Source organism: Oncorhynchus clarkii, unplaced genomic scaffold (assembly GCF_045791955.1).
Source record: "Oncorhynchus clarkii lewisi isolate Uvic-CL-2024 unplaced genomic scaffold, UVic_Ocla_1.0 unplaced_contig_458_pilon_pilon, whole genome shotgun sequence".
Lineage (NCBI taxonomy): Eukaryota > Metazoa > Chordata > Actinopteri > Salmoniformes > Salmonidae > Oncorhynchus > Oncorhynchus clarkii.
In genome coordinates this window covers 228807-252053 of record NW_027257958.1, presented here as the reverse complement: position 1 = coordinate 252053, position 23247 = coordinate 228807, and the positions used below count along the sequence as shown (strand labels likewise).

At 35.0% G+C, this 23247-nt stretch overlaps 1 protein-coding gene across 1 annotated transcript in view; it reads right to left on the bottom strand.

Annotated features, from left to right (window-relative positions):
* Window positions 1–3511: 3511 nt before the first annotated feature.
* Window positions 3512–23247, bottom strand: part of LOC139394281 (zinc finger protein 850-like) — a 29811-nt gene continuing 10075 nt past the window's right edge. The window contains exons 2-6 of the mRNA XM_071142308.1: window positions 6298–6436; window positions 4688–6043; window positions 4270–4606; window positions 4016–4198; window positions 3512–3862 (exon numbers count right to left, since the gene is read on the bottom strand). Of these exons, the coding sequence (XP_070998409.1) occupies window positions 3670–3862; window positions 4016–4198; window positions 4270–4606; window positions 4688–6043; window positions 6298–6436 (2208 nt within the window). The 3' untranslated portion in view covers window positions 3512–3669. The remainder of the gene's footprint in view (window positions 3863–4015; window positions 4199–4269; window positions 4607–4687; window positions 6044–6297; window positions 6437–23247) is intronic.

Sequence of the window (23247 nt, the reverse complement as noted above, 5' to 3'; positions counted from 1 at the left end):
CCGGGGCTAACTGATCTGAAGTCAGGCTAACTGAATGGTGACTAGTGGAAGTTACTGTTATTAAACTTTGTTTTCCCTTTAAACTTTCTGACTGTTGTCTTTTCATTTATAGTTTGGTGAATAAAACCTGTCTAATGTTTAATATCAGAATACCACAGTTCTTGTGTTTTATTGACTGTGACACATTTTTCACATGTTTAAATGGTTTATTTTCTAAATTCATAACACTTGTAAAACCTGCTATCTTATGTTCAGGACCTTTTTGATCAGCCATTCATTGGAGTTCAACACTTCTCTCATTAACGCAAAATCAATGTTTGGTGAAACACCATATGTGCATTTAGCTGAGTCACCAGTCCGTAATGATTAGCTGGTTAGTCACCAATCCATAATGATAAGCTGGCTAGTCACCAATCCATAATGATAAGCTGGCTAGTCACCAGTTCGTAATGATAAGCTGGTTAGTCACCAATCCATAATGATTAGCTGGTTAGTCACCAATCCATAATGATAAGATGGTTAGTCACCAATCCGTAATGATAAACTGGTTAGTCACCAATCCGTAATGACAAGCTGGTTAGTCACCAATCCGTAATGATAAGCTGGTTAGTCACCAGTCCATAATGGTAAGATGGTTAGTCACCAATCCATAATGATAAGCTGGCTAGTCACCAATTGATAAAGGAATTTATGTTTAAGGTAATGACTAAAGTATTCCAGCCTGAAACAGTACAACAGAGTGAAATGTATTAGAATTATAAGAGTATAATTCTCTAATGTGTGTGCATCGGAAGACTAAGACGGCATGTTACTAATTTGACAATAAGCAGAAGTATAGTTGAGACGTTCAAGGAGAAGAGGAACTGTCAACAGACGACTTGTGAAACTGTTAACAGGAAGGAAGTCTCCCCACCCAGGGAGGGGAGAAACCGTTAGGCTTGCGGTAGGTTATGGAGCATGTGGCAGAACATTGGGAGAGAGTTAGAGAAGAGGGGCATTTATAAAGTTTATGTTATAACCAAAATGTGAGGTATAAAAGACTACGTGCAATGTATGATTTTCAGAACTCTGAAAAATCTCAGAACTCAGAACCCCTTTTGCAGAATTCTGAGACTTTGTCTAAGTCTTCTATTAGCCAGGGCCTTACAACCTCTGGGGAATTGGTCAAAGCTTATAGTGATTATTATCATCATTGGGATTAGATATTCTCGTGACACCAATCCATAAGGATAGACTCACTGGTTAGTCATTCAGTTTAGTCACCAATCCATAATGATAGGCTCACTGGTTAGTCATTCTGACATTTAGGGCACCATTCAATCAGATCAAGTTTTAACGAGATAAATAATAATCTCAAACAACCTAAATAATGGTATAGATTACGTCAGACTAGTTAAGGTGTAGATTACACATCACTTAATTCATTAATTACACAGCAACTGTTGTGGAAATTCAATCAGAAGGAAGAGGCTGCTGCAGATTCTTAAAACAACGTTTATTATAAGAATTACAATTCTGGAGGGGTTAACAATCACTCAGTGGAGAGGAGATAAGAGCCCCTGAACAGAGTTGGGTCTCAGGTTTAATAAAAAGCTCTTTGTCTACATAGCAGTCAGCAGAAGTGTGACAAGCATAAAAGGGTATATTGTGCACTCGAGCAGGACCAACAAGATTAGCTCAGAATAGGTGGAGTTTCTGTCTCCAGGTCATATTGCTGTTGCTATACAAAAGTAATCTTTCAGTTCTCCGACAATCAACTGGAAGACAGGATGTAGCTGCACCCTCAGTGTCTGGAAGACAGGATGTAGCTGCTCCCTCGGTGTCTGGAAGACAGGATGTAGCTGCACCCTCGGTGTCTGGAAGACAGGATGTAGCTGCACCCTCGGTGTCTGGAAGACAGGATGTAGCTGCTCCCTCGGTGTCTGGAAGACAGGATGTAGCTGCTCCCTCGGTGTCTGGAAGACAGGATGTAGCTGCACCCTCGGTGTCTGGAAGACAGGATGTAGCTGCACCCTCGGTGTCTGGAAGACAGGATGTAGCTGCACCCTCGGTGTCTGGAAGACAGGATGTAGCTGCACCCTCGGTGTCTGGAAGACAGGATGTAGCTGCACCCTCAGTGTCTGGAAGACAGGATGCAGCCTTATCACAAGGTTACACCCAATCGGCTGTTGGCCCAGAGGTCTACCTGTTGGCTGTAAGCCCAGAGGCCTACTTGTTGGCTTTAAACCCAGAGGTCTACCTGTTGGCTGTAAGCCCAGAGGCCTACCTGTTGGCTTTAAACCCAGAGGCCTACCTGTTGGCTTTAAACCCAGAGGCCTACCTGTTGGCTTTAAACCCAGAGGTCTACCTGTTGGCTTTAAACCCAGAGGCCTACCTGTTGGCTTTAAACCCATAGCAGTATAGAACATAATCTTGTAATTGTGCACTGTACAACATATCAGGCTAATCAAGGTGTGGATTACAGCATTATATCAGGCTAATCAAGGTGTGGATTACAGCATTATATCAGGCTAATCAAGGTGTAGATTACAGCATTATATCAGGCTAATCAAGGTGTGGATTACAGCATTATATCAGGCTAATCAAGGTGTAGATTACAGCATTATATCAGGCTAATCAAGGTGTGGATTACAGCATTATATCAGGCTAATCAAGGTGTAGATTACAGCATTATATCAGGCTAATCAAGGTGTGGATTACAGCATTATATCAGGCTAATAAAGGTGTAGATTACAGCATTATATCAGGCTAATCAAGGAGTAGATTACAGCATTATATCAGGCTAATCAAGGTGTGGATTACAGCATTATATCAGGCTAATCAAGGTGTAGATTACAGCATTATATCAGGCTAATCAAGGTGTGGATTACAGCATTATATCAGGCTAATCAAGGTGTAGATTACAGCATTATATCAGGCTAATCAAGGTGTAGATTACAGCATTATATCAGGCTAATCAAGGTGTAGATTACAGCATTATATCAGGCTAATCAAGGTGTATATTACAGCATTATATCAGGCTAATAAAGGTGTAGATTACAGCATTATCTCAGGCTAATCGAGGTTTGAATCTAAAAAGACTGCATGAGATTATGGTAATGTCCTCGACAGCTCCAATGTGGTTACACCTCAGACATCGTCACAACACCAGCTATGCAGGTGTCGGCAAACGACAAATCTCATTGAATTGAGCCCACAATCCAAAAGCAAAACGAAACAAGTGTTAATTTTGAAAGAACAGTAGAAGGTAAATATCATGTTCCATACAGAGTTCGATTAGAACTTCACCTGCACCGTTTACTTCTTCAAATGTTTATAATTTTTAATAATTTAATAATTTGTATCCAACAGCAAGTTGTGATGTTGAGAAATATGTCCGTTCTCAGGGCTTGATTCAATCAGACCTGTGTCTGCATAGCGGTTGGCCACAACACTGAGTGAAAGCCTCTGTATTTTCAAGTGTGGTTTCAGTTGTGGGAATTGTCAATTGACAAACTAGAAGTGTTTCATGTTTCACAGTTGTTACTGTGTGTCCTTGATGCTCATTCTATAAAATGTGTTCCATCATTTACAAAACTACATATTTGATCCAGGCATAAAAAAATTATCAGTGTGTGTTCACTTGAACATGGCCATTAGGCCTCGCTCCTGTGTGTGGTAATCTTTCTCTCAGGAGTGTATTCTCTTGTGCGAAACCAGGGTTCCTGAATTGGTGAATCTCTTCCCACACTCATCACAGCTGTAAGGCTTCTCTTCTGTATGTGTCCGCTGGTGTGATTGCAGACTGCTCCTTTTACTGAAACTCTTGTCACACTGATCACAGCTGTGAGGTTTCTCTCCGGTGTGAATCCTCCTGTGGTACGTCAAAACCACGGCCTGAGTGAATTCCCGCAGTCGGTGCATATGAATGGTTTCTCTCCCGTGTGTGTCATCTGGTGGTACTTCAGATGCTGAGGGGAGCTGAAGCTGGGTGCAGTGGTAGGGTGTCCCACTATGTTTGCGCTGAACGTGGCATCTCAGGTCCATTAAACACTTGAAGCTCTTGCCGCACTCTGCGCAGTAGTGAGGTTTCTCTCCTGTGTGTCTCTGCTGGTGTCTTGTAAGGTGACTCTTCAAAGTGTAACTCTTGTCACACTCTGAGCAGCTGTATGGCCTCTCTCCTGTGTGGCCTCTCTGGTGAATCTTTAAGTAATGAGATCTAGAGAAACTGAGTCCACAGGCTGTGCAGCAGTATGGCTTCTTTTGGAGTGAGTTTGCAAGTCACCTGACGTGACAAAACTCATCCCACACTGATCACAGTGGTGCGGCTTCTCTCCTGTGTGCCTTCTCTTGTGGACTTTAAAGGCGCTGGCCTGGGAAAAACTCTTCCCACAGTCAGGGAAAGGGCATTGGTATGGCCTCTCTCCTGTGTGTCTTCGATGGTGAATTCGCAAGGTTTCCATTGTGGCAAAGTTGTTCCCGCAGTCTGAGCAAGAGAACGGTTTCTCTCCCTTGTGACTACGCTCGTGTCCTTTGAGAGACTGTTGCCAAAGGAAGCTCTTGTCACAGTGGGAGCAGTGGTAAGGCTTCTCTCCAGTGTGTATACGCTGGTGTTTCTTCAATGCGTCTGGCGTTGTGCAGCTCAACTCACACTGAGAGCAGTGGTACATCTTCTCTGAATGTGTGAACTTGTGTAGTTTTAAAGTGCCAAGTCTTTGAAAGCTCTTCTTGCAGTCAGAGCAGTGATAGGGTTTCTCTCCTGTGTGTATTCTTCTGTGTGACCCAAGACTGGCTCTATGTGCAAACTTCTGCCCACATTCAGAGCACTCGTACGGTTTCTCTCCAGTGTGAATCCGCATGTGTCCTTCCAGTGCCCTGGCAGAGGAGAGACTAGCACCGCACTGGGAGCAGCAGTGAGGTTTATCTTCTGTGTGTCTGACCTCATGTTCTTTCAGAGATCTGTTGTTAGTGAAACTCAGCTCGCACTTAGAGCAGTGGTATGGCTTTTCTCCTGTGTGAATTTGCATGTGAATTTTCAGGTGATCGGACCGTCCAAATCTCCTCTGGCAAACATTGCAGCTGTGTCGTTTCTCGCCTGTGTGAATTATCTGGTGTTTGTACAGGGCTGGATTAGTGGCAAAGCTTAACTTACAGTGGGAGCAGTGGAAGGGTTTCTGTCCAGTGTGTGTTCGCTTATGCTGCTCTAGAGAATGAGATGATCCTAGCTTCTTACCGCACTGTGGGCATTGGTATCCTTTCTCTCCAGTGTGCACTATGTTATGTAACCAGAGCCCACTCTTAACAGCAAACCTCTTCCCACACTCAGTACATTGGTGGGGCTTTTCTCCAGTATGTCTTAGCTGGTGACGTCTTAAAGAAGACAGAAATCTGAAGCTTTTCCCACAGTCAGCGCATTGGTAAGGTTTCTCCCCTGTGTGAATCCTCTGATGTATTCTGAGTAACTTAGAAGAGGAATAGCTTCCCCCGCACTGCTCACAGTGGTGAGGCTTCTCTCCTGTGTGTATTCGTTTGTGTTCAGACAGTGCTGAGGCTTGTTTGAAACTCTTCCCACACTCAGAGCAGTGGAACGGTCTCTCTCCAGTGTGAATCCGCTGGTGAGCTTTTAAGCGTTGCGATGTAGCAAATCTCTTCCCGCAGTCAGAGCAACAGTGTGGTTTTTCGCCGGTGTGTTTTATTCTCTCGTGTATCCGTAAACCACTGCAGTCTTTAAATCTCTGCCCACATTCTGAGCAGTGGTATGGTTTTTCTCCAGTGTGAATCCGCATGTGTCCTTCCAGTGCACTGGCAGAGGAGAGGCTAGCTCCACACTGGGAGCAGCAGTGAGGTTTCTCTCCAGTATGAATTCTCTGGTGTCCTCTAAGGTTTACTTTAGAGGTGTAACTCTTCCCACAGTCAGAGCAGCAGTGAGGTTTCTTCCGTGTGGGTCTCTGCTGGTGTTTCTTGAGGTGTTCTGATCTGGAGAGACTTTTCTCTGCCTCCTCAGCATCAGCCTCCCAAGTTGACAAGCCCCTTCTACTGAGAGAGTGACGGTTAGGACTGTCCCCTGTGAAGCGAAGACAGACAGTTATGGTTCCTTCATATCGAAGACAGATTTAGGCCCAGCTTTTCACACTCTTGTAACCGAATTTAAGAATTTAAAATCTTCAATGTAAAATCGTATTAAATCTTCAAATTGTCAATGTATCCAAGGGTGTAGAGTTGTAATGATTCTACATCCTTAAATATATTGTACTTAGTGGTAATTAATGACATTCAGGTAGTGTCCCAAAATACATTTATATAAGAACATAAACCCACTTAGCACCGGTGTTTTCCTGCAGTCGACCAGCCGCACAGACAGCCTCTTCAGACCCAGCAGTAAGGTGTTACCAGGAGAGGTACGACCCAAGGACTCCGGGAGGGGTAGGGGGGAGGAGGGTTGGAGGGAGAGTGTTTCCTGTTAACTCAAAAAGAGAGGAGGAGTGTTGTCATATTGGTACAAAACAATAATGATCTAAAACAAGTCTTCAAATATTAAACCTTTGTCCAGAAAACGGTTCCTCTGAGTTGTTCCTGATGTCCTATTTATAGTCTAGTGTTGCATTATGGGAACTCAGGCCCAGAAGATAGGATATAATTGGTAGCATAATTATAGTATACTACAGTAGACCGATCCATTCAGACTAATTATAGTATACTACAGTAGACCTAACTAACCAGACTAATTATAGTATACTACAGTAGACCTAACTAACCAGACTAATTATAGTATACTACAGTAGACCTAACTAACCAGACTAATTATAGTATACTACTAACCAGACTAATTATAGTATACTACAGTAGACCTAACTAACCAGACTAATTATAGTATACTACAGTAGACCTAACTAACCAGACTAATTATAGTATACTACAGTAGACCTAACTAACCAGACTAATTATAGTATACTACAGTAGACCTATCCATTCAGGCTAATTATAGTATACTACAGTAGACCTAACTAACCAGACTAATTATAGTATACTACAGTAGACCTAACTAACCAGACTAATTATAGTATACTACAGTAGACCTATCCATTCAGGCTAATTATAGTATACTACAGTAGACCTATCTAACCAGACTAATTATAGTATACTACTAACCAGACTAATTATAGTATACTACAGTAGGTCTATCCATTCAGACTAATTATAGTATACTACAGTAGACCTAACTAACCAGACTAATTATAGTATACTACAGTAGACCTATCTAACCAGACTAATTATAGTATACTACAGTAGACCTAACTAACCAGACTAATTATAGTATACTACTAACCAGACTAATTATAGTATGCTACAGTAGACCTAACTAACCAGACTAATTATAGTATACTACAGTAGGTCTAACTAACCAGACTAATTATAGTATACTACAGTAGACCTAACTAACCAGACTAATTATAGTATACTACAGTAGACCTAACTAACCAGACTAATTATAGTATACTACAGTAGACCTAACTAACCAGACTAATTATAGTATACTACTAACCAGACTAATTATAGTGTACTACAGTAGACCTAACTAACCAGACTAATTATAGTATACTACAGTAGACCTAACTAACCAGACTAATTATAGTATACTACAGTAGACCTAACTAACCAGACTAATTATAGTATACTACAGTAGACCTAACTAACCAGACTAATTATAGTATACAACTAACCAGACTAATTATAGTATACTACAGTAGACCTAACTAACCAGACTAATTATAGTATACTACTAACCAGACTAATTCTAGTATACTACAGTAGGTCTAACTAACCAGACTAATTATAGTATACTACAGTAGACCTAACTAACCAGACGAATTATAGTATACTACAGTAGACCTAACTAACCAGACTAATTATAGTATACTACAGTAGACCTAACTAACCAGACTAATTATAGTATACTACAGTAGACCTAACTAACCAGACTAATTATAGTATACTACAGTAGACCTAACTAACCAGACGAATTATAGTATACTACTAACCAGACTAATTATAGTATACTACTAACCAGACTAATTATAGTATACTACAGTAGACCTATCTAACCAGACTAATTATAGTATACTACTAACCAGACTAATTATAGTATACTACTAACCAGACTAATTATAGTATACTACAGTAGACCTAACTAACCAGACTAATTATAGTATACTACAGTAGACCTAACTAACCAGACTAATTATAGTATACTACAGTAGACCTATCTAACCAGACTAATTATAGTATACTACTAACCAGACTAATTATAGTATACTACTAACCAGACTAATTATAGTATACTACTAACCAGACTAATTATAGTATACTACAGTAGACCTAACTAACCAGACTAATTATAGTATACTACAGTAGACCTAACTAACCAGACTAATTATAGTATACTACAGTAGACCTATCTAACCAGACTAATTATAGTATACTACTAACCAGACTAATTATAGTATACTACTAACCAGACTAATTATAGTATACTACAGTAGACCTATCTAACCAGACTAATTAAAGTATACTACTAACCAGACTAATTATAGTATACTACAGTAGACCTAACTAACCAGACTAATTATAGTATACTACTAACCAGACTAATTATAGTATACTACAGTAGACCTAACTAACCAGACAAATTATAGTATACTACTAACCAGACTAATTCTAGTATACTAAATCAAATCAAATCAAATAAAATCAAATTTTATTTGTCACATACACATGGTTAGCAGATGTTAATGCGAGTGTAGCGAAATGCTTGTGCTTCTAGTTCCGACAATGCAGTCTCTCTGTAAATGCCACAGTAGACATATCCATTCAGACTAATTATAGTATACTACAGTAGACCTAACTAACCAGACTAATTATAGTATACTACAGTAGACCTAACTAACCAGACTAATTATAGTATACTACAGTAGACCTAACTAACCAGACTAATTATAGTATACTACAGTAGACCTAACTAACCAGACTAATTATAGTATACTACAGTAGGTCTAACTAACCAGACTAATTATAGTATACTACAGTAGACCTAACTAACCAGACTAATTATAGTATACTACAGTAGGTCTAACTAACCAGACTAATTATAGTATACTACAGTAGACCTATCTAACCAGACTAATTATAGTATACTACAGTAGGTCTAACTAACCAGACTAATTATAGTATACTACAGTAGACCTAACTAACCAGACTAATTATAGTATACTACAGTAGACCTAACTAACCAGACTAATTATAGTATACTACAGTAGACCTAACTAACCAGACTAATTATAGTATACTACAGTAGACCTAACTAACCAGACTAATTATAGTATACTACAGTATACCTATCCATTCAGACTAATTATAGTATACTACAGTAGACCTAACTAACCAGACTAATTATAGTATACTACAGTAGACCTAACTAACCAGACTAATTATAGTATACTACAGTAGACCTAACTAACCAGACTAATTATAGTATACTACTAACCAGACTAATTATAGTATACTACTAACCAGACTAATTATAGTATACTACAGTAGACCTAACTAACCAGACTAATTATAGTATACTACTAACCAGACTAATTATAGTATACTACAGTACACCTATCCATTCAGACTAATTATAGTATACTACAGTAGGTCTAACTAACCAGACTAATTATAGTATACTACAGTAGACCTAACTAACCAGACTAATTATAGTATACTACAGAAGACCTAACTAACCAGACTAATTATAGTATACTACAGTAGACCTAACTAACCAGACTAATTATAGTATACTACAGTAGACCTAACTAACCAGACTAATTATAGTGTACTACAGTAGACCTATCCATTCAGGCTAATTATAGTATGCTACAGTCGGTCTAACTAACCAGACTAATTATAGTATACTACAGTAGACCTAACTAACCAGACTAATTATAGTATACTACAGTAGACCTATCCATTCAGGCTAATTATAGTATACTACAGTAGACCTAACTAACCAGACTAATTATAGTATACTACAGTAGACCTAACTAACCAGACTAATTATAGTTTACTACAGTAGACCTAACTAACCAGACTAATTATAGTATACTACAGTAGGTCTAACTAACCAGACTAATTATAGTATACTACAGTAGACCTATCCATTCAGACTAATTATAGTATACTACTAACCAGACTAATTATAGTATACTACAGTAGGCCTATCCATTCAGACTAATTATAGTATACTACAGTAGGCCTAACTAACCAGACTAATTATAATATACTACAGTAGACCTAACTAACCAGACTAATTATAGTATACTACTAACCAGACTAATTATAGTAGACTACAGTAGACCTATCCATTCAGACTAATTATAGTATACTACAGTAGACCTAACTAACCAGACGAATTATAGTATACTACAGTAGACCTAACTAACCAGACTAATTATAGTATACTACAGTAGGTCTATCCATTCAGACTAATTATAGTATACTACAGTAGACCTATCTAACCAGACTAATTATAGTATACTACAGTAGACCTAACTAACCAGACTAATTATAGTATACTACAGTAGACCTATCCATTCAGGCTAATTATAGTATACTACAGGAGACCTAACTAACCAGACTAATTATAGTATACTGCAGTAGACCTAACTAACCAGACTAATTATAGTATACTACAGTAGAACTATCCATTCAGACTAATTATAGTATACTACAGTAGACCTAACTAACCAGACTAATTATAGTATACTACAGTAGACCTATCTAACCAGACTAATTATAGTATACTACAGTAGACCTAACTAACCAGACTAATTATAGTATACTACAGGAGACCTATCTAACCAGACTAATTATAGTATACTACAGTAGACCTCTCCATTCAGACTAATTATAGTATACTACAGTAGACCTAACTAACCAGACTAATTATAGTATACTACAGTAGACCTAACTAACCAGACTAATTATAGTATACTACAGTAGGTCTATCCATTCAGACTAATTATAGTATACTACAGTAGACCTATCTAACCAGACTAATTATAGTATACTACAGTAGACCTAACTAACCAGACTAATTATAGTATACTACAGTAGACCTATCCATTCAGGCTAATTATAGTATACTACAGGAGACCTAACTAACCAGACTAATTATAGTATACTGCAGTAGACCTAACTAACCAGACTAATTATAGTATACTACAGGAGACCTAACTAACCAGACTAATTATAGTATACTACAGTAGAACTATCCATTCAGACTAATTATAGTATACTACAGTAGACCTAACTAACCAGACTAATTATAGTATACTACAGTAGACCTAACTAACCAGACTAATTATAGTATACTACAGTAGACCTATCTAACCAGACTAATTATAGTATACTACAGTAGACCTAACTAACCAGACTAATTATAGTATACTACAGTAGACCTATCTAACCAGACTAATTATAGTATACTACAGTAGACCTAACTAACCAGACTAATTATAGTATACTACAGGAGACCTATCTAACCAGACTAATTATAGTATACTACAGTAGACCTCTCCATTCAGACTAATTATAGTATACTACAGTAGACCTAACTAACCAGACTAATTATAGTATACTACAGTAGACCTAACTAACCAGACTAATTATAGTATACTACAGTTGACCTAACTAACCAGACTAATTATAGTATACTACAGTAGACCTATCCATTCAGGCTAATTATACTATACTACAGTAGACCTATCTAACCAGACTAATTATAGTATACTACAGTAGACCTATCTAACCAGACTAATTATAGTATACTACAGTAGACCTAACTAACCAGACTAATTATAGTATACTACAGTAGACCTAACTAACCAGACTAATTATAGTATACTACAGTAGACCTAACTAACCAGACTAATTATAGTATACTACAGTAGACCTATCTAACCAGGCTAATTATAATATACTACAGTAGACCTAACTAACCAGACTAATTATAGTATACTACAGTAGACCTAACTAACCAGACTAATTATAGTATACTACAGTAGACCTCTCCATTCAGACTAATTATAGTATACTACAGTAGACCTATCCATTCAGACTAATTATAGTATACTACAGTTGACCTAACTAACCAGACTAATTATAGTATACTACAGTAGACCTAACTAACCAGACTAATTATAGTATACTACAGTATACCTATCCATTCAGACTAATTATAGTATACTACAGTAGACCTAACTAACCAGACTAATTATAGTATACTACAGTAGACCTATCCATTCAGACTAATTATATTATACTACAGTAGACCTAACTAACCAGACTAATTATAGTATACTACAGTAGACCTCTCCATTCAGACTAATTACAGTACACTACAGTAGACCTAACTAACCAGACTAATTATAGTATACTACAGTAGACCTATCTAACCAGACTAATTATAGTATACTACAGTAGACCTAACTAACCAGACTAATTATAGTATACTACAGTAGACCTATCTAACCAGACTAATTATAGTATACTACAGTAGACCTATCCATTCAGACTAATTATAGTATACTACAGTAGACCTAACTAACCAGACTAATTATAGTATACTACTAACCAGACTAATTATAGTATACTACAGTAGACCTCTCCATTCAGACTAATTATAGTACACTACAGTAGACCTAACTAACCAGACTAATTATAGTATACTACAGTAGACCTATCTAACCAGACTAATTATAGTATACTACAGTAGACCTAACTAACCAGACTAATTATAGTATACTACAGTAGACCTATCTAACCAGACTAATTATAGTATACTACAGTAGACCTATCCATTCAGACTAATTATAGTATACTACAGTAGACCTAACTAACCAGACTAATTATAGTATACTACAGTAGACCTAACTAACCAGACTAATTATAGTATACTACAGTAGACCTAACTAACCAGACTAATTATAGTATACTACTAACCAGACTAATTATAATATACTACAGTAGACCTAACTAACCAGACTAATTATAGTATACTACAGTAGACCTAACTAACCAGACTAATTATAGTATACTACTAACCAGACTAATTATAGTATACTACAGTAGACCTAACTAACCAGACTAATTATAGTATACTACAGTAGACCTAACTAACCAGACTAATTATAGTATACTACAGTAGACCTAACTAACCAGACTAATTATAGTATACTACTAACCAGACTAATTATAGTATACTACAGTAGACCTAACTAACCAGACTAATTATAGTATACTACAGTAGACCTATCCATTCAGACTAATTATAGTATACTACAGTAGACCTAACTAACCAGACTAATTCTAGTATAATACAGTAGACCTATCTAACCAGACTAATTATAGTATAATACAGTAGACCTAACTAACCAGACGAATTATAGTATACTACAGTAGACCTAACTAACCAGACTAATTATAGAATACTACAGTAGACCTAACTAACCAGACTAATTATAGTATACTACAGTAGACCTATCTAACCAGACTAATTATAGTATACTACAGTAGGCCTAACTAACCAGACTAATTATAGTATACTACAGTAGACCATTCAGACTAATTATAGTATACTACAGTAGACCTAACTAACCAGACTAATTATAGTATACTACAGTAGGCCTAATTAACCAGACTAATTATAGTATACTACAGTAGACCTAACTAACCAGACTAATTATAGTATACTACAGTAGACCTAACTAACCAGACTAATTATAGTATACTACAGTAGACCTAACTAACCAGACTAATTATAGTATACTACAGTAGACCTAACTAACCAGACTAATTATAGTATACTACTAACCAGACTAATTATAGTATACTACAGTAGACCTATCCATTCATACTAATTATAGTATACTACAGTAGACCTAACTAACCAGACTAATTATAGTATACTACAGTAGACCTATCCATTCAGACTAATTATAGTATACTACTAACCAGACTAATTATAGTATACTACAGTAGGCCTATCCATTCAGACTAATTATAGTATACTACAGTAGGCCTAACTAACCAGACTAATTATAATATACTACAGTAGACCTAACTAACCAGACTAATTATAGTATACTACTAACCAGACTAATTATAGTAGACTACAGTAGACCTATCCATTCAGACTAATGATAGTATACTACAGTAGACCTAACTAACCAGACGGATTATAGTATACTACAGTAGACCTAACTAACCAGACTAATTATAGTATACTACAGTAGGTCTATCCATTCAGACTAATTATAGTATACTACAGTAGACCTATCTAACCAGACTAATTATAGTATACTACAGTAGACCTAACTAACCAGACTAATTATAGTATACTACAGTAGACCTATCCATTCAGGCTAATTATAGTATACTACAGGAGACCTAACTAACCAGACTAATTATAGTATACTGCAGTAGACCTAACTAACCAGACTAATTATAGTATACTAAAGGAGACCTAACTAACCAGACTAATTATAGTATACTACAGTAGAACTATCCATTCAGACTAATTATAGTATACTACAGTAGACCTAACTAACCAGACTAATTATAGTATACTACAGTAGACCTAACTAACCAGACTAATTATAGTATACTACAGTAGACCTATCTAACCAGACTAATTATAGTATACTACAGTAGACCTAACTAACCAGACTAATTATAGTATACTACAGTAGACCTATCTAACCAGACTAATTATAGTATACTACAGTAGACCTAACTAACCAGACTAATTATAGTATACTACAGGAGACCTATCTAACCAGACTAATTATAGTATACTACAGTAGACCTCTCCATTCAGACTAATTATAGTATACTACAGTAGACCTAACTAACCAGACTAATAATAGTATACTACAGTAGACCTAACTAACCAGACTAATTATAGTATACTACAGTAGACCTAACTAACCAGACTAATTATAGTATACTACAGTAGACCTATCTAACCAGACTAATTATAGTATACTACAGTAGACCGAACTAACCAGACTAATTATAGTATACTACAGTAGACCTAACTAACCAGACTAATTATAGTATACTACAGTAGACCTATCCATTCAGGCTAATTATAGTATACTACAGTAGACCTATCTAACCAGACTAATTATAGTATACTACAGTAGACCTAACTAACCAGACTAATTATAGTATACTACAGTTGACCTAACTAACCAGACTAATTATAGTATACTACAGTAGACCTATCCATTCAGGCTAATTATAGTATACTACAGTAGACCTATCTAACCAGACTAATTATAGTATACTACAGTAGACCTATCTAACCAGACTAATTATAGTATACTACAGTAGACCTAACTAACCAGACTAATTATAGTATACTACAGTAGACCTAACTAACCAGACTAATTATAGTATACTACAGTAGACCTATCTAACCAGACTAATTATAGTATACTACAGTAGACCTATCCATTCAGGCTAATTATAGTATACTACAGTAGACCTATCTAACCAGACTAATTATAGTATACTACAGTAGACCTATCTAACCAGACTAATTATAGTATACTACAGTAGACCTAACTAACCAGACTAATTATAGTATACTACAGTAGACCTATCTAACCAGACTAATTATAGTATACTACAGGAGACCTAACTAACCAGACTAATTATAGTATACTACAGTAGACCTAACTAACCAGACTAATTATAGTATACTACTAACCAGACTAATTATAGTATACTACAGTAGACCTCTCCATTCAGACTAATTATAGTACACTGCAGTAGACCTAACTAACCAGACTAATTATAGTATACTACAGTAGACCTATCTAACCAGACTAATTATAGTATACTACAGTAGACCTAACTAACCAGACTAATTATAGTATACTACAGTAGACCTATCTAACCAGACTAATTATAGTATACTACAGTAGACCTATCCATTCAGACTAATTATAGTATACTACAGTAGACCTAACTAACCAGACTAATTACAGTATACTACAGTAGACCTAACTAACCAGACTAATTATAGTATACTACAGTAGACCTAACTAACCAGACTAATTATAGTATACTACTAACCAGACTAATTATAATATACTACAGTAGACCTAACTAACCAGACTAATTATAGTATACTACAGTAGACCTAACTAACCAGACTAATTATAGTATACTACTAACCAGACTAATTATAGTATACTACAGTAGACCTAACTAACCAGACTAATTATAGTATACTACAGTAGACCTAACTAACCAGACTAATTATAGTATACTACAGTAGACCTAACTAACCAGACTAATTATAGTATACTACTAACCAGACTAATTATAGTATACTACAGTAGACCTAACTAACCAGACTAATTATAGTATACTACAGTAGACCTATCCATTCAGACTAATTATAGTATACTACAGTAGACCTAACTAATCAGACTAATTCTAGTATACTACAGTAGACCTATCTAACCAGACTAATTATAGTATAATACAGTAGACCTAACTAACCAGACTAATTATAGTATACTACAGTAGACCTAACTAACCAGACTAATTATAGTATACTACAGTAGACCTAACTAACCAGACTAATTATAGTATACTACAGTAGGCCTAATTAACCAGACTAATTATAGTATACTACAGTAGACCTAACTAACCAGACTAATTATAGTATACTACAGTAGGTCTAACTAACCAGACTAATTCTAGTATACTACAGTAGACCTAACTAACCAGACTAATTCTAGTATACTACAGTAGACCTAACTAACCAGACTAATTATAGTATACTACAGTAGACCTAACTAACCAGACTAATTATAGTATACTACAGTAGACCTAACTAACCAGACTAATTATAGTATACTACAGTAAACCTAACTAACCAGACTAATTATAGTATACTACTAACCAGACTAATTATAGTATACTACAGTAGACCTATCCATTCATACTAATTATAGTATACTACAGTAGACCTAACTAACCAGACTAATTATAGTATACTACAGTAGACCTAACTAACCAGACTAATTATAGTATACTACAGTAGACCTATCCATTCAGACTAATTATAGTATACTACAGTAGACCTAACTAACCAGACTAATTATAGTATACTACTAACCAGACTAATTATAGTATACTACAGTAGACCTATCCATTCATACTAATTATAGTATACTACAGTAGACCTAACTAACCAGACTAATTATAGTATACTACAGTAGACCTAACTAACCAGACTAATTATAGTATACTACAGTAGACCTATCTAACCAGACTAATTATAGTATACTACAGTAGACCTAACTAACCAGACTAATTATAGTATACTACTAACCAGACTAATTATAATATACTACAGTAGACCTAACTAACCAGACTAATTATAGTATACTACAGTAGACCTAACTAACCAGACTAATTATAGTATACTACTAACCAGACTAAATATAGTATACTACAGTAGACCTAACTAACCAGACTAATTATAGTATACTACAGTAGACCTAACTAACCAGACTAATTATAGTATACTACAGTAGACCTAACTAACCAGACTAATTATAGTATACTACTAACCAGACTAATTATAGTATACTACAGTAGACCTAACTAACCAGACTAATTATAGTATACTACAGTTGACCTAACTAACCAGACTAATTATAGTATACTACAGTAGACCTATCCATTCAGGCTAATTATAGTATACTACAGTAGACCTATCTAACCAGACTAATTATAGTATACTACAGTAGACCTATCTAACCAGACTAATTATAGTATACTACAGTAGACCTAACTAACCAGACTAATTATAGTATACTACAGTAGACCTAACTAACCAGACGAATTATAGTATACTACAGTAGACCTAACTAACCAGACTAATTATAGTATACTACAGTAGACCTATCCATTCAGACTAATTATAGTATACTACAGTTGACCTAACTAACCAGACTAATTATAGTATACTACAGTAGACCTAACTAACCAGACTAATTATAGTATACTACAGTATACCTATCCATTCAGACTAATTATAGTATACTACAGTAGACCTAACTAACCAGACTAATTATAGTATACTACAGTAGACCTATCCATTCAGACTAATTATAGTATACTACAGTAGACCTAACTAACCAGACTAATTATAGTATACTACAGTAGACCTATCTAAACAGACTAATTATAGTATACTACAGTAGACCTAACTAACCAGACTAATTATAGTATACTACAGGAGACCTAACTAACCAGACTAATTATAGTATACTACAGTAGACCTAACTAACCAGACTAATTATAGTATACTACTAACCAGACTAATTATAGTATACTACAGTAGACCTCTCCATTCAGACTAATTATAGTACACTACAGTAGACCTAACTAACCAGACTAATTATAGTATACTACAGTAGACCTATCTAACCAGACTAATTATAGTATACTACAGTAGACCTATCCATTCAGACGAATTATAGTATACTACAGTAGACCTAACTAACCAGACTAATTATAGTATACTACAGTAGACCTAACTAACCAGACTAATTATAGTATACTACAGTAGACCTAACTAACCAGACTAATTATAGTATACTACTAACCAGACTAATTATAATATACTACAGTAGACCTAACTAACCAGACTAATTATAGTATACTACAGTAGACCTAACTAACCAGACTAATTATAGTATACTACTAACCAGACTAATTATAGTATACTACAGTAGACCTAACTAACCAGACTAATTATAGTATACTACAGTAGACCTAACTAACCAGACTAATTATAGTATACTACAGTAGACCTAACTAACCAGACTAATTATAGTATACTACTAACCAGACTAATTATAGTATACTACAGTAGACCTATCCATTCAGACTAATTATAGTATACTACAGTAGACCTAACTAACCAGACTAATTCTAGTATACTACAGTAGACCTATCTAACCAGACTAATTATAGTATAATACAGTAGACCTAACTAACCAGACTAATTATAGTATACTACAGTAGACCTAACTAACCAGACTAATTATAGTATACTACAGTAGACCTATCTAACCAGACTAATTATAGTATACTACAGTAGACCGAACTAACCAGACTAATTATAGTATACTACAGTAGACCGAACTAACCAGACTAATTATAGTATACTACAGTAGACCTATCCATTCAGGCTAATTATAGTATACTACAGTAGACCTATCTAACCAGACTAATTATAGTATACTACAGTAGACCTAACTAACCAGACTAATTATAGTATACTACAGTTGACCTAACTAACCAGACTAATTATAGTATACTACAGTAGACCTAACTAACCAGACTAATTATAGTATACTACAGTAGACCTAACTAACCAGACTAATTATAGTATACTACAGTAGACCTAACTAACCAGACTAATTATAGTATACTACTAACCAGACTAATTATAGTATACTACAGTAGACCTAACTAACCAGACTAATTATAGTATACTACAGTAGACCTATCCATTCAGACTAATTATAGTATACTACAGTAGACCTAACTAACCAGACTAATTCTAGTATACTACAGTAGACCTATCTAACCAGACTAATTATAGTATAATACAGTAGACCTAACTAACCAGACTAATTATAGTATACTACAGTAGACCTAACTAACCAGACTAATTATAGTATACTACAGTAGACCTAACTAACCAGACTAATTATAGTATACTACAGTAGGCCTAATTAACCAGACTAATTATAGTATACTACAGTAGACCTAACTAACCAGACTAATTATAGTATACTACAGTAGGTCTAACTAACCAGACTAATTCTAGTATACTACAGTAGACCTAACTAACCAGACTAATTCTAGTATACTACAGTAGACCTAACTAACCAGACTAATTATAGTATACTACAGTAGACCTAACTAACCAGACTAATTATAGTATACTACAGTAGACCTAACTAACCAGACTAATTATAGTATACTACAGTAAACCTAACTAACCAGACTAATTATAGTATACTACTAACCAGACTAATTATAGTATACTACAGTAGACCTATCCATTCATACTAATTATAGTATACTACAGTAGACCTAACTAACCAGACTAATTATAGTATACTACAGTAGACCTAACTAACCAGACTAATTATAGTATACTACAGTAGACCTATCCATTCAGACTAATTATAGTATACTACAGTAGACCTAACTAACCAGACTAATTATAGTATACTACTAACCAGACTAATTATAGTATACTACAGTAGACCTATCCATTCATACTAATTATAGTATACTACAGTAGACCTAACTAACCAGACTAATTATAGTATACTACAGTAGACCTAACTAACCAGACTAATTATAGTATACTACAGTAGACCTATCTAACCAGACTAATTATAGTATACTACAGTAGACCTAACTAACCAGACTAATTATAGTATACTACTAACCAGACTAATTATAATATACTACAGTAGACCTAACTAACCAGACTAATTATAGTATACTACAGTAGACCTAACTAACCAGACTAATTATAGTATACTACTAACCAGACTAATTATAGTATACTACAGTAGACCTAACTAACCAGACTAATTATAGTATACTACAGTAGACCTAACTAACCAGACTAATTATAGTATACTACAGTAGACCTATCCATTCAGGCTAATTATCGTATACTACAGTAGACCTATCTAACCAGACTAATTATAGTATACTACAGTAGACCTATCTAACCAGACTAATTATAGTATACTACAGTAGACCTAACTAACCAGACTAATTATAGTATACTACAGTAGACCTAACTAACCAGACTAATTATAGTATACTACAGTAGACCTAACTAACCAGACTAATTATAGTATACTACAGTAGACCTATCCATTCAGACTAATTATAATATACTACAGTTGACCTAACTAACCAGACTAATTATAGTATACTACAGTAGACCTAACTAACCAGACTAATTATAGTATACTACAGTATACCTATCCATTCAGACTAATTATAGTATACTACAGTAGACCTAACTAACCAGACTAATTATAGTATACTACAGTAGACCTATCCATTCAGACTAATTATAGTATACTACAGTAGACCTAACTAACCAGACTAATTATAGTATACTACAGTAGACCTATCTAAACAGACTAATTATAGTATACTACAGTAGACCTAACTAACCAGACTAATTATAGTATACTACAGGAGACCTAACTAACCAGACTAATTATAGTATACTACAGTAGACCTAACTAACCAGACTAATTATAGTATACTACTAACCAGACTAATTATAGTATACTACAGTAGACCTCTCCATTCAGACTAATTATAGTACACTACAGTAGACCTAACTAACCAGACTAATTATAGTATACTACAGTAGACCTATCTAACCAGACTAATTATAGTATACTACAGTAGACCTATCCATTCAGACGAATTATAGTATACTACAGTAGACCTAACTAACCAGACTAATTATAGTATACTACAGTAGACCTAACTAACCAGACTAATTATAGTATACTACAGTAGACCTAACTAACCAGACTAATTATAGTATACTACTAACCAGACTAATTATAATATACTACAGTAGACCTAACTAACCAGACTAATTATAGTATACTACAGTAGACCTAACTAACCAGACTAATTATAGTATACTACAGTAGACCTAACTAACCAGACTAATTATAGTATACTACAGTAGACCTAACTAACCAGACTAATTATAGTATACTACTAACCAGACTAATTATAGTATACTACAGTAGACCTATCCATTCAGACTAATTATAGTATACTACAGTAGACCTAACTAACCAGACTAATTCTAGTATACTACAGTAGACCTATCTAACCAGACTAATTATAGTATAATACAGTAGACCTAACTAACCAGACTAATTATAGTATACTACAGTAGACCTAACTAACCAGACTAATTATAGTATACTACAGTAGACCTAACTAACCAGACTAATTATAGTATACTACAGTAGACCTAACTAACCAGACTAATTATAGTATACTACAGTAGACCTATCTAACCAGACTAATTATAGTATACTACAGTAGACCTAACTAACCAGACTAATTATAGTATACTACAGTAGACCTAACTAACCAGACTAATTATAGTATACTACAGTAGACCTAACTAACCAGACTAATTATAGTATACTACAGTAGACCTAACTAACCAGACTAATTATAGTATACTACAGTAGACCTAACTAACCAGACTAATTATAGTATACTACTAACCAGACTAATTATAGTATACTACAGTAGACCTATCCATTCATACTAATTATAGTATACTACAGTAGACCTAACTAACCAGACTAATTATAGTATACTACAGTAGACCTATCCATTCAGACTAATTATAGTATACTACTAACCAGACTAATTATAGTATACTACAGTAGGCCTATCCATTCAGACTAATTATAGTATACTACAGTAGGCCTAACTAACCAGACTAATTATAATATACTACAGTAGACCTAACTAACCAGACTAATTATAGTATACTACTAACCAGACTAATTATAGTAGACTACAGTAGACCTATCCATTCAGACTAATGATAGTATACTACAGTAGGCCTAACTAACCAGACTAATTATAGTATACTACAGTAGACCTATCCATTCAGACTAATTATAGTATACTACTAACCAGACTAATTATAGTAGACTACAGTAGACCTGTTCATTCAGACTAATGATAGTATACTACAGTAGACCTAACTAACCAGACGAATTATAGTATACTACAGTAGACCTAACTAACCAGACTAATTATAGTATACTACAGTAGGTCTATCCATTCAGACTAATTATAGTATACTACAGTAGACCTAACTAACCAGACTAATTATAGTATACTGCAGTAGACCTAACTAACCAGACTAATTATAGCATACTACAGGAGACCTAACTAACCAGACTAATTATAGTATACTACAGTAGAACTATCCATTCAGACTAATTATAGTACACTACAGTAGACCTAACTAACCAGACTAATTATAGTATACTACAGTAGACCTAACTAACCAGACTAATTATAGTATACTACAGTAGA